Raw genomic sequence first — 12,774 nt, 5'->3', positions numbered from 1 at the left:
TATTGGATACATGCAGCGCACGTCTTTGCAAGCTGGTGTAGTAGGTCCGTGACATAGTTTGTTTTAAAAAGCACCCCACTGTTATTCGACAAGACGTCTGGCGGTGGTGCGCCATGACATAAGGTCAACCCAGATACACAAACATAGTGATGGATGAAAGGTAAAAAAGCAACTTGTGTCCGTCTTTTTCCTGCCTGGTCTGACCTGACTTTATGTCACTTTTCCAACTCCTATCTCCAATACAGCATCCCATCTGATTTTCTCTCTCTATTCCCAACGGAATGAGATGAACTATAGTAGGATTCCAATCTATACCCGATATACGGTAGTGTAGATGTGTTTAGCGAGTGAAAGAGAAAAGAGGTTGGCGGGTGTAAGTTGGGAAGAGCGAGAGTATAAAGGTTTATCCCCCGTCATGTTCTCCCCCTCCTTTTTTTTTGCGCTGCATACAAGTTGCACTGCATTTGCAACAAATAAGAACCTATCTCAATAAAATCTTCTTCTTCTTCTTCTTCTCAATCGCATTCTCTTTCCTTACCTTTCCCCTTCCATTCATTATCCATACACTCACTATCCACCCTCACCATGAACAAGCTTGCACCTTCCGACTACCCTCTGCAACCTTCCTACTCTATCCCTTCTCAGTATGATCCTGGCACTACCAAAATGGAATTGCAAGACACCCTTACTTATGATCGTAAGTTTGTTTGATACTAGATTCTCTTCTTTCAATGCGTCTTAGCTCACTCCTGTCTATCAGCCGCCGCGTTTCAATACATGAACACCGTTCCGCAAGCCATGTTACATGATCCGCAACCAGGAAGCCCCGAATCGACTGCTTCCTCCATCGCCCCTTCTACTCCTCCTACCGCTGTTGTCTCCACACGCGCCCAGCACGCACTCAATGAAATCACCGCCAAGGCATCCTCTCTTCCTGATGCCTTTTATCCCGAATTTCTGCAGTATTCCAAGGAAGCGTACGAGCAATCTACTGGCGTGTCCAACAAGAAAAGACGACGCAGAACTGGTTCTAGAGCCCCCGATGACATGGATGTCATGAGCGATGACGAAGATACGAACGAGTAAGTTTTGTTTTTTCCTCCCCCCTTCATGGCCATAGCCCTTTTCCTTTTTTTTAAAACTCACTGTCCGGCGGCTTTCCGTACTTTTCCAGGTTGAGTACCGCAGAAATTCGTAGACAGATTCATATTCAGTCTGAACAAAAGCGTCGTGCTCAAATCAAGGACGGTTTTGATGAGCTGCGTAGCGAGCTACCTAGCTGCTTCAATAAGAAGATGTCCAAGGTGGCTTTGTTGCATCGTACCGTACAGCATATTCAGCACTTGAAGAACACTCAAATGACCATTTTGAGTGAACTTGAAAGGCTAGTTGCTGAGAACGAACAGCTTAGAAAGTAAGTGTGTTCTTTGTATGCTTAGTTTTTTTTTTTACCCACCCACTCACTCACATCTTACCCACGTTAGATTCCAGGAAAATGCTCTACAAAAGCAGGCTATGGAGAATATGTATTCCATGAGTCAAATGTAGAAAGGTTCTACCTAACTGCCATCCACCCAGAGAAGCAACCTTGTTTCCCATCATATCCCTTACTCATACCCTCCACTTTTTTATATTCCATTTTCCCATAGACCAGCTCCTTTACCTCCCTTTTTTGATATTCGTTTCGTTCTTAAGACACTGCTTAATATTCGTTCTTCTACCTTTGCGTTTTGTTCAAAGCTACCCTGTTAAATTCCCATTCCTTTATAGACGTTACCCGTTTACGGTTAACACACTCGGCCACCCCACCCCATCCTTTCACTTTACCGAGCCCACCACTGGTGTTTTTTCATAGACGGCTTTGCTAGCTATGAAAAAAAGTCATTGGCGTGTTCCATGACATACAACTGTTGAGCTGATCCCTCACTTGCTCTTAAGTATATACCCCTGTCTCCGGACTCCATGTAAGCGAAAGATATCTCATCCAACCCCATCTTTCTTTTTCCCTTTTTTTTTTTCCTTATCTTTGTTGAGAGCCTTTTTTTTTTCTCTCACATCTTTTCCTTTGACTTTTTTTTTTTCCCCTCTACTTTTTCTAATTCGCATCCATATGAGCTTTTGGTTCATGTTATGATTGAAGGTCTATTCCCTCTCTTTTCAGAATCAAAAGCAAAAACCCTTTTTTTAAAAAATCCATCGGTTATGTGTATTTTGGGTGATATTTTAAGGTTGAGTCTAGTGCAACTAAATGCTGGTGGTATCACTGTCTTTTTACTCCGCTTGTCAGCATCGCAATGTGCAGCGGTCGCAAGTCCGCATTGGCTCGCCTGCCAAAAGTGCGGAAACGTCCGTTTAGTCCAGATCCAGTCAATCAAATCAATGTCCTTCCTTTGCCTTGGCTATCACTTTGTCTACCAATTAACTGTTTTCATTAAAATTTAAATACAATGTCAGACAAACAAAGGTGGGTAGAAGGACCAAATTCCTCTGAGTATGGATTGGAAAAAAGCCCTCCAAAGCGGATGTGTAATATACATTGAGGATGGATTTCACACTACTCTATGCTAGTCTGTGTCAGGACCTTTGGAGGCCGGTGACTCCACAAAATACGAGTTGTTGCTATTGACGCTTTCATTCGTCATGGTTTTGCCCAGCACAGTCGGTGTGGAGGGTTCCAGCGTGGCGGTATCAGAATCAACTCCATCCGCGATGGTATCAACTTGGCCAGCGTTCTCATACACCCAGCCAAGACCGTTTTTGACAATAAGGTTCCGCGTAGTGGATTCCCAAAACTCGTTAAGCTTTACAGGGTCATCGCAGAAGTCTTGGAAACTTCGCAACAGTGTATCGGGGTGGGTCATGGCAGAGGTTGAGTTGGCATTCGCGTTGCTCCACTGGTGACCGGTGGTTGCGCTGAACTCTCGTTCTCTCTTGACGCGGGAAAGCAGCGTGGTAGTATGATTGGTGAAGAGTCGATTGTTTACCCAGTAGAAACCGTCACCTCTAGGACGGATCTGAACAAAGGCGACCCCCGATCGATGTATGTATTGATCATAGGGATATGGGGTTTTTATGTAGGAGTATTTGACCTCCACTCCACCCTTTTCAGCCTTATCAAACTTGGAATCTGCTTCAACATCCAGTACAAATCCAAGGTGGCGAACCAGGGCAATCTCATAAAATTGATCAGGCACTTTCACTCTGCTTTGTAATAAATCAATCGGTGGGGGTTGGACTGCCAATCGGATTGGCACCGGGGTTTGGAAAGGATTTTCATTTTCAGAATCCTCAAACGCCTGTTCCACAGATCCTTCCACTAATTTGAGCCCACAGCGTTCGGCTTGCCGACTCCAAGTATGAAGCAAATCTTGAATCAGTTGAGATGTACAACCAAGCCAATTGAGCTGAAAGTGGTAACAGTTTTCTGGGTTGTGGAGTGTATCATAATGAAGAATAGCCGTTTCACGTCGATCGGTACGTTGATTTGTATCGGCATCAATGATAATAAATCGTGACATATCGAACTCGAGCTTGGTTTTATTGGCGGTGTGATGGTCAAAATCACCACTGCTAGAGTCTGACATGTCAGCGGTGGTATTGATTTTGAGCGGCGACGTTTTGGTGTACCAAGCGTTGTTTTGAGCCATAGCGAACGTTCCTTGTAAGCGATAGAAATAGTGACCATCCAAGAATCCATGTCGATTGGAAGACGATACAAACAACGGTGGCTTTCGATTCATCAATGAATTGCCAAACTTTTCAGCGTCCTCGCGGCTATCGATATCAGGGAACGTCCTGATCAACCAGTCAACAAATTCACTTCCGACAAAGGCATTGCGGAACATCGTGAAGTGCCATCGTCGATCATATATCCTTAATCCATACACTGGATCACGCATAGCATCGGCAATGGCCTTGGACTTGGACTCTTTGTTCAAATTTGGACTACTGATCGTCGGTGTTACTCCCCTAACATCAATGGGTTTTAATGCCTTTTCTGCTTCTTTGGCAATGTATGCGCTAGGGTCCATGGTCGTCAAGCATAGGCTAAATTCATTCCCAATCTCCTTCTTGGCTCCCTTTTGCATGTCTTCTCGTTCCGATGGCGTGAGAGACTTGGCCTTTCGTAAACTTTGCCACCATGTATCAAACAAGGCTAGACGTTTCTCTTCATCATCCAATACATCATTTGCGCCACCAATGATATTATGATTCGCTGGAAGCCTCTCCATAGGAACAACAATGAATCGTGATCGCCAGAACCTCAGGTTATCGGTGAGTTCTTCTTGGTAGCCAGCTACCAAGTGATCCAAGTAGTTCCAAGCATACACTAAGTTAGGGTAGTTGAAGGTGACGGTCTTCTGGCCATAGCCATTGATATGTTTGGGCCAAATGGCGCAATGATAGATCGTCTTGTCCGTAGCATATTTAATCTGTCGCACATAACGTCGTACTTCCACGTTTTGGCCAGATGAATCAAACGTCAACTTGTGAACTTGATGGCCCATTGAAAGATAAGAAACGTTGGACTTGCTCACTGCATTCTTCGTTTGGTTGTCGTTCACGAGCGGCCCATTGACATTGGTTTTAACCAGTCCCGCTAACGTGCTACCCGAAATCGATACGTTGGGCATGTCCTTGTTGTCCTTTGTTATGAAGGATGCAGACGAAGCCGTGGGGTCGGCATTGCTGGCAACAAATCCTTTTATAGGCATCTGCTTTTGCACAGGCATGTTGGCAGCTCCTTCAACAATGATTTGGAACCCTTGTGCCAATCGTTGACTGATCATTTCATTCAACAAATTTTCTGTCTTCTTGTATTCTGGCATAGATCGATCGCCAGCCTGATACAAATTGACATCTTCGCTGGCGGAAACAGTGTACATGTAATGATCATACATGTTTTCGAGTTCTTCAGGTGGTGGGAAGTAATCAGTTGTAAGCGGAAGACATGCCGGTGTGACGAGCGATCTCCAATGGACGGCAGGGCCAGAATTATTGTGATCAAATTTAGGAACTGCATGCTGCCATCGCCGCAAATGAGACGTGAAGATGGTCCCCATCTCTTTTGGATTACAAGGGTTCACTTCTATAGACTGTTTGTTGTAGCTGCTTCTCGTCCATGTACGAGGAGAAGGTCGATTGCCTGAAGTGGTGGTAGCGTTAATTGCATTGGTTTTGGTTAAATCACTGTTTCCAGAGTTTCGATTCATGGACGTGACACTAGTCGACAATACCCCAGTTCTAGGTGAGTGTCCACTTTGATGGGTCAAGCTTTTGCGTCGTTCAGTTGACGATCTTGACGTGGCATACAGTCCATTCTTAATGGGAACTGGCTCCACAGTGCTGCGGCCTTTGGTGAAAGGCTCATCATCGTCCACAGGTAGTTTGTCGAACGATGAGGATTGCGCAGCATTTGTCATCTGAAGGGCAGCCGCGCTGCGCCTGTAGTCAGATCGAGGGAATCCAGATCGAATCATCGTGTCGTCCTTGGGAGACGCTCGGAACACGTCCATTGCCCGGATGCCACTTTCGTTATCCTTCTTATTTGGATTATCAAATGAAATGTGAGTGGATCCTTGATGGGATGTTGAAAGAATCGAGGTCACCTTCTTATTCTCGGCATGATTCCAAGTCTTGTTGTAATCGAAATTACTGTCATCTGGTAATACTCCTATGGTACTCGCTCTTGCCATCTCTCGTGAACCTCCCGCACCAAGCGTTAAAATACGAGGGTCAACAATGTGATGTGTGGTCTGGTCTATATCGAAAGAGCTAGAGTGAGGAGGCATAGAATCCGATCTTGCTCCAGAAAGAGGTTGGCCAATAGGAACCTTTGAGACGCTCGATGTCGTCAGTTGTCGAGCAAACCTAGGTCGCCCCGTTTGTCTGAAGGCAAGGCTATCGTACACATCAAAATCAATTTCCTGGTTGGCTTCGTTAGGTATATTTGTGTCTGTAGGCTCTGAATCTTTATGTTCCAACGGAACAGGAGTAGGGTCAACGATGGGTCCGGATCGAGGAAAATAGTTTTCAGCCTTTACGGAACCAGAATTGACGGTATGCTCATCCACTCTGGGAAGAGGCAAAGTTTTCTGCAGTGAAGAGCTCAAATTGCTAATTGCATTGGCGGCAGCAGCGTTTACGAATCGCTCGCCACTGGGTTCATCGTCTGGTTCGCTTTGCGGCTTTTCATTTTCACTTTCAATCAAAGGAATAGATATGTTGGCCATGTCATGCTCCATGATACCCATCATTTGAATCTCGTACATTTTACATCGAGATGTAAACTTTTCCGCCTTTACAAAACGGCCGGTGCTATGTTGAAAGAAGCTGCAGTCAACCCAGTGTGGCACAGCATAATGATTGCTTCGCTCCTTGTCTGTGTCTTCATAGTACAGTGGATCTTGCAGTGCAATGGTTTTTTGCTTAGTCACAACCCCGTTGGTTGGTGGATGCATTCCAGGTGACACATTAGGTACTTTGGCTGGCTTGGTGGATGCTTGAGTTCCGTCTTTTCCATTGCTTGCATCTTCAGGCGGCGGCGGCGGAGGAGGAGGTGATGATTTGAAAACAAATAGCGGAGTGACGTGAAGTGGTACTTGAGAAAGACAGACAAGGTCCATGGCAATACCGTTATCTGTCATTCTTTCGTTTGTCAATCGAAGAAGCTTTTTGCTTGTGGAAAATTTGCCAGCTCCAGGAGTAATCATGATAATAGATAAACCACTTCTGAGCAAATCACGATCAATGTAGTGTCGATCAAATGGATTTAATGCCAAGTTGATGGCTTCCAGGACGTTTCCTTCGTATGCCAACGAGACTTCGCCACAAACCACAGTCTTTCCTCCAATTTTTCGAAGCAAGATGTCTCTTTGAAATGATAATTGCTCCCGCTTGAGTGGGCCAATATACGACATCCAGTTTTCAGTGGTTTCCCAATCGGCAATGACTTTGTAAAAGTCCTTGTATAAGCGACCATCTTCGGCTACGTTGACGGACGGGTCGTCGCCTACATCATCAGTTGCACTATAGAATACTCGAGAGAATAGAACAATTGAAACCACATGGTTGGTAGAAATTGAACTCCAACGGTTGAACAAGTCGGGTAAGAAGTTGTTCACAACCTTTTCAAAATAGAGTTCTCCGTCCTCATCGAAATCCCACATCTCTTTCGACATTTGAATAAAGAGGAAAAATTTCGCTGAACCTGATCGGAATATTGCTCTTGTCGATGAATCAACATAACCAGATGTAACCTAGGTACATGAATACGGCTCGTTCGTTAAGTGCGCTGAGAAAAGGCTGATATAGATGTCTTTCAGAGTACGCTTACCATTCCATCCTTTGAAAACAAGCGCTTTACCGTAGCCTTGATTAACCCAGCATAAAGTATCTTCTTTTCAGAATAAACGCATGTTCCCCGAAGGCTCTGCTGCAATCTCCACATATCACTTCTTCCGATATATTGATCGCTGAATGCCAACTCGATGTGTCGTAACATTACTGGGGCTGTGTCAATCTATAATTTAAACTTGTCTTAGTAAACATAATCGAATACCGCACCAAAGAAGGACAGAGCAGACTTACTGGTTCCACAACCACTTCCAAGCGCGAACGCCATATGAGCTTGTCGGCCAAATCTTTATGCAATGATATCTAAAGTATGGCCGCGTTCAGTCGGTTAAATCAAAAATGTAAGCATATTGTTTTGATACCAACCTGTAACTTCTTTTCTATCTGTGATTTATCTACTTCAGCGACTTGCACTATGATAGGCTCCGTTAAAGACGGGCTACGCTCCGTCTGTGCTTGAGTTTGCTGCTGCTGTTTTTGGTGCTGAGTCTGCGCAGGCGATCCGGATGCTAATTGTTGCTGCTGTTGAGAACTTTTTGACAAGGTCAGGCGAAGAACTTGCCGTGGGCGTATGTTAGGTAGGAATTCGGGATTCACTACACAATCATGATTGGCGAATGTGGAGGTATTTTCGTGAACCCAAAGCGTTAGAACTTTTGATGGCTGAGGCTGTAAAGGTGGTTGAGGTTTATGTGCTTTTATTGCACTGGCGACAGGCGAAGCTGCTCGTGCCGGTGCCATACGTAACCAATGGGAGCAAATGTACAAAGCAAAAAGGTTATATACGTTTGGTTTATTAACTTGATATTGGGGGGGGGAAATTTTCTGGGTGCAAGGAGTTTTTATGAGACATTTATCGCTGAATGGACATGCGCTTTCTGCCTCCAGTACTGAGACCTCTAGTGATCTTTGGAGGCTCTACGTGGAGAATACCCATTTCATCACATTGGCTTAGAGCAAGGTTGATTCGCACAGCGAGACGATACTCAAACTCAAATTTGCTGTAGGTCAATCCCGTCTCCCATAGTTTACGGCTTTTTTGCGTTTGGCCAAGTCCCCAAGTGGTGATGCCAGCCTCCCAGTAAGCATATGGAACGACCCAGGTATCTTGCTTGATCATTTCTTTGTGATCCAAAATCCAGTTGAGATGCACGATAGACTCACGGAAGCGACCCAAGCAGTTTTGAAGAGAGGCCTTGATGAGTAGCAATACTCCGCGTTGGTCAAAGTAATTTGGCGGTGTTTGGCTGGGAGCTAATTCACGCATGCGAAGATCATACTCTTGCTTTTCTCGTTCGTAGATACGACTCAATGCGCTGTCCACAGCACCAAGGCATTGCTCTAGGTTTTCAGGAGACATATTGGGGAAGCAATTCCAGATCAAAAGGATTTCCAGGGCTCTGATTTGGTCAATTCACTGGTTAATCAAACCGCAACTTTGCTCTCTTCTCACTAAAGTATACTTACGGGATGGAAAAGTCCATATCTTGATATCCAGACAGTTGGAATTGCTCAATCTTCCGAAGAACATATTGCTCAGCAGAAGTGTTCTTTTTGTTGGAGAGCTTACTGACTTCAGCAAATGCCAAAATAGCGTCAGTTCTCTGACCCAATAGATCCAAGCAACATGCCGAAAAGTATTTGCAGAATGCAGGAGACCAGTAGTTCTCTTCATAAAGTGTCTCAAAAATCTCTCCTGCCGATTGCCAGTCCAGCTCCATAGCATAGTTAAAGCCAGATTCGTATTCTGATAGATGTCGAACTTCCACTTCGGCCCATTCACCCACACTGATTTCACTAGCATAAATGAATGATTGTGTCGACAAAGGTATGTTCTTTGCCAATCTTGATACTCGGCCAGCAAAATAGAGGAAGAAGGCAGAGTTGGGATAGTTTTGTTGAGCATCTAGCAAGCATTCAATAGCAGGTTGGGTCAACTCAGATGCCAATATTTGCGGAGCAAATGAGGTCAAAACGCAGTAGTAGGTCAATAGCCTGTTAAGCAAGTATAATTTGTTATGAGCTGCGAACATGCAACGGCGAGTGGATGAGTGGAAGCTGCTTACATCATAGATGCCAAAGGGGATCTAATTCTTCTGCCTTCCAGACAGAGTTTCAACAGGGCAAATCCGAGATGTTTGTCAGCTCTCCAGCCAAAAGCCGATACTAGCTTGAGGATCTTTGGCGGTAGAGACGACAAAAGTAGATGGACGGATCCAATACTAGAGATCGAGTCGTAATGAGTACTTTCATCTGGAAACGCTGTCTGTCAATAATCAAACCTACCCAAATTGAATGGCAGATATAGTGTCTCTATCCATATGCTCGTTGAAGGATTGTCCCATCTTCTTGTATTCTTGCCACACCAAACTATAGCTGTTATAAGCTATATACCGCAATCGTCAGTCAAGAGCAAATAAATATGCTTGTCCTTTCATCGCTATTTACCTGTTCTGAGATTTAGACCGACTTTCAAATAGCCTACAAGACTCTCTTGGCAAAGCTGCAAGATGGAAATCAACAAGCAGCATTCTGCTTTGATGACATGAGCACGCAACGCTCCGTTAGACATGAAATTTTGCTGATTGTGCTTCTCCTCTTTCTTCAAGGGAGGAGTGTTTGTGGGCAATCCAGTGGTATTACCGCCCATGATATTGGAAAAATAGTGCGTTACGGTATCCTTCAGAGGCTTTCTGGCTTGTGCCACTTCAATCTGTGCATTTGCAAACTTTGCAGCTTGATGCAGGGTATCCATTGCAACCTTCATATCAGTTTCATTGAATGTCTAGAAACGGCATCGCATTAGTATTTCTCTGGACCCAATCGCAAACAGAATCCATGATATCTTACCATAATGGCTATAAAAGTCAGTCGTACAAGGCACATGGTCAGTCTCAGTTATATCTACATTAAATCATCCGCGATACCTTGCCCTGCTGCTCTTTAAACTTACCTTTAATAAAAGCCATTGATCCCAATCCGAGTGCATATAAAGGATCCCTAAAAGGTGAAATACATCATGAGTAAACTATTACTTGATGACGACAATAAGTGTTTTTACTTACTCGTTAGCTTTGCTTTCGAACAAAGCTTTTGCCTTCATGAATTTGTTGTTGAAGAACAACCCCATTGCCTTCAGCATATCCGAATCTAAAGGTCGGTAGTGAAAGAGATGTTACTTATCGGTGGCTATAAAGTAGGCTTTTTTTTTTTTTTAAGAAAAAAGCAAAAAAAAATGCTGACGGTGTCTTTACCATATTCTTCTTGTTCACGTGGGGTCAAAAAGTTTGGCTTTACAGCCTTCAAATCAATGGGTGGCATAGAAAAGGTAGTGCTGCTAGAACCTTCGCTTTCCATGGCATCATCCTCCATTTCACGACGGAATTGTTGGTCAGCATACGATGGTTCAGCACCTGGAGTAGGAGGACTCATGTATTCCGCCATATTGTGTTCCTCTACAACTTCTTCGTCATCCTTATCTACAGGTCCTGACATAACATTATCATAAGCAGCAGCCGATGATGCTGGGATAACAGAAGCAGCTGTTGTAGGAAGAGGATTTGCTGGCTTCTCTTCTTCTGGCGAGGCTATAGCATCATTGGATTCGCCATTGTTGGGCGTTTCTGGTAGTGGATCTGGTACAGGCGAGCTGGGTTCGCTAACCTCAACGGTGCTTGATTCTGTCTTGATAGACAGTGGTGCAACTGTCTCATTACCCTCTTTGACTTGCTCGGGAACAGGTACATCTGATCCCTGAGAAGGCTCCGTTGATGGCTGGCTAACCTCTTTGGGAGACTCTGATTTAGGTGCAGCCAGCTCGATCTTCTCCACCTCTTCCTTATGTCCATTTTCGACTACCTTTTGTTCCTTTGCTTCTTCAGATTCAGATTTTGACTTCTCAGACAAATCATTGGTGGCGACGTTCTCCGGTTTTGTTTCAGATTGAGTTTTTTCTTCTTGTACAATAAACTGAGTTTCGTCAAGTGATGGTATAGGGGGAGTCGGGAAAGTAGGTATCTCATCATCATCGTCTTCTTCATCGTCTTCGTACGCTTCAGTCACTTTACCTAGCTTCTTTTGGCGTTCTTTTTCCTCTTGTTCATTGATGGAATCTCGTAAAGCACTCAGAACGAAAGAAAGCTCTCGAGGCTTGGGTTTTTCCTCAGGGGGTGAAGAGACAGGAGCAATGGGAATGACCAAACTTTTGTCTCCTACTTGGGCAGTAGAAGTAGTCTGCACAGCTTGCTGGGGACTCAAAGGGGTATTATTGGCTGGCTTCGACTTGGGTGATTTAAGGGCACCACCGGGTTTTATTTGAATGTTCTTCCATCCGGTGGTCGCCTTTTTGCCCTGAGAACCAAGCGAGGAGTTGGATTTAGAGGTCAGAGGATTAGAACCTTTGGCCATAATATTTTATACAAGGATCGGGTAAAGGAAAGGAAGTAATTTCACAAAGATGAGAAATGCGATGGGAGCTTTTTCGGACACACTATTATATTGACTATGGGCAGGGAATTTCTCGATTTCCCTAGGTTGCACCAATTGCTTATGCGGAGGTGCTGCGCTCTTTCATTACATCCTCTATCACCGTCTGCGCTCTCTCTAATTTGCTAATACTTGATGGAAGCCGCTAACGACAGAATATAATTAAGCACTGTTCCTCTCGTTTTATCATTTTTTCTTCACTTACCTGCTTCAATTTAGCCAGCTGCTGAACACCGACCTCATACGCATGTGATATTTCCAACAGGTTGGTGGGGATTTGCAGATCTACACGTTGTTGTTTTAGTCCACCAAAAATCAACATCCATGTCCACTTGTACATAAAGAAACCTACCCATATCATTGTGCATCTCCTGCCCGTCTTCAAACACTATTCGATCCGCCAACGTTGACTGCCGCCGTATAGCATCTTGCATTAGCGGTGTGATCTGGGCTGGTATATTGCTTCGTTTTCGAATCACTCTCTCTTCTAATTCTTTTGCTGTTTTCTCTGCGCTTTCTGCTCGAAGCTTTAACGATTCATCTACAGGCTCAATTTCTAAGGAGATATTGGTCGATAAGCCCCTCTAGAGGAATAGTTTATCTGGTATGGAATTCACCTACCATCCTGGTTCTGAAGTGCTTCGTGGTAATCTTGCCCATTGATCTCGATACTACTACTCGCCAGTTCAAATATCTCTTGAACCCACTGAAAAGAAGACGGTTAACCTCGGGAATGGTGATTGGGGGGAATGCATGAGAACGAGACCGATGCTTACTTCACCCATTAGCTTCTGTACTTGGCTCTGGGTAGTTTCATCTGCAGGATCGGTAGCGAAATGCTGTGCAGTAGCATCGTTCGCAGCATTTTGAAGTTGACTTATGAGAAAGTGTATGTCTTCTTTGCTGTCGGTTTGAATTTTTGGGATATCCATT

At 44.4% G+C, this 12,774-nt stretch overlaps 3 protein-coding genes across 3 annotated transcripts; 1 reads left to right on the top strand and 2 right to left on the bottom strand.

Moving 5' to 3' along the window:
• Window positions 1–410: 410 nt before the first annotated feature.
• Window positions 411–1,839, top strand: K450DRAFT_258040 (uncharacterized protein). The gene is made up of 4 exons (XM_051591766.1): window positions 411–644; window positions 718–1,082; window positions 1,175–1,414; window positions 1,485–1,839. The coding sequence occupies exons 2-4, from the start codon at window positions 778–780 to the stop codon at window positions 1,546–1,548; spliced, it is 609 nt and encodes a 202-aa protein (XP_051441192.1). The 5' UTR covers window positions 411–644; window positions 718–777; the 3' UTR covers window positions 1,549–1,839.
• Window positions 1,840–2,564: 725 nt separating this feature from the next.
• K450DRAFT_274948 (uncharacterized protein) lies at window positions 2,565–8,097 on the bottom strand (the record flags this gene model as incomplete). Its single annotated transcript, XM_051593150.1, has 4 exons — window positions 2,565–7,259; window positions 7,337–7,522; window positions 7,591–7,659; window positions 7,723–8,097. The coding sequence occupies 4 exons, from the start codon at window positions 8,095–8,097 to the stop codon at window positions 2,565–2,567; spliced, it is 5,325 nt and encodes a 1,774-aa protein (XP_051441191.1).
• Window positions 8,098–8,209: 112 nt separating this feature from the next.
• K450DRAFT_202219 (uncharacterized protein) lies at window positions 8,210–12,773 on the bottom strand (the record flags this gene model as incomplete). Its single annotated transcript, XM_051584684.1, has 13 exons — window positions 8,210–8,756; window positions 8,824–9,351; window positions 9,423–9,578; window positions 9,643–9,742; window positions 9,805–10,141; window positions 10,207–10,214; window positions 10,310–10,356; window positions 10,422–10,506; window positions 10,611–11,706; window positions 12,047–12,126; window positions 12,194–12,397; window positions 12,463–12,547; window positions 12,618–12,773. 13 exons carry the CDS (start codon window positions 12,771–12,773, stop codon window positions 8,210–8,212), a joined length of 3,429 nt encoding a protein of 1,142 aa, XP_051441190.1.
• Between the last annotated feature and the right edge of the window lies 1 nt (window position 12,774).

This window comes from Umbelopsis ramanniana, assembly GCF_025399195.1.
Source record: "Umbelopsis ramanniana AG unplaced genomic scaffold K450scaffold_69, whole genome shotgun sequence".
Lineage (NCBI taxonomy): Eukaryota > Fungi > Mucoromycota > Umbelopsidomycetes > Umbelopsidales > Umbelopsidaceae > Umbelopsis > Umbelopsis ramanniana.
This window is presented reverse-complemented; position numbering and strand designations above follow the sequence as displayed.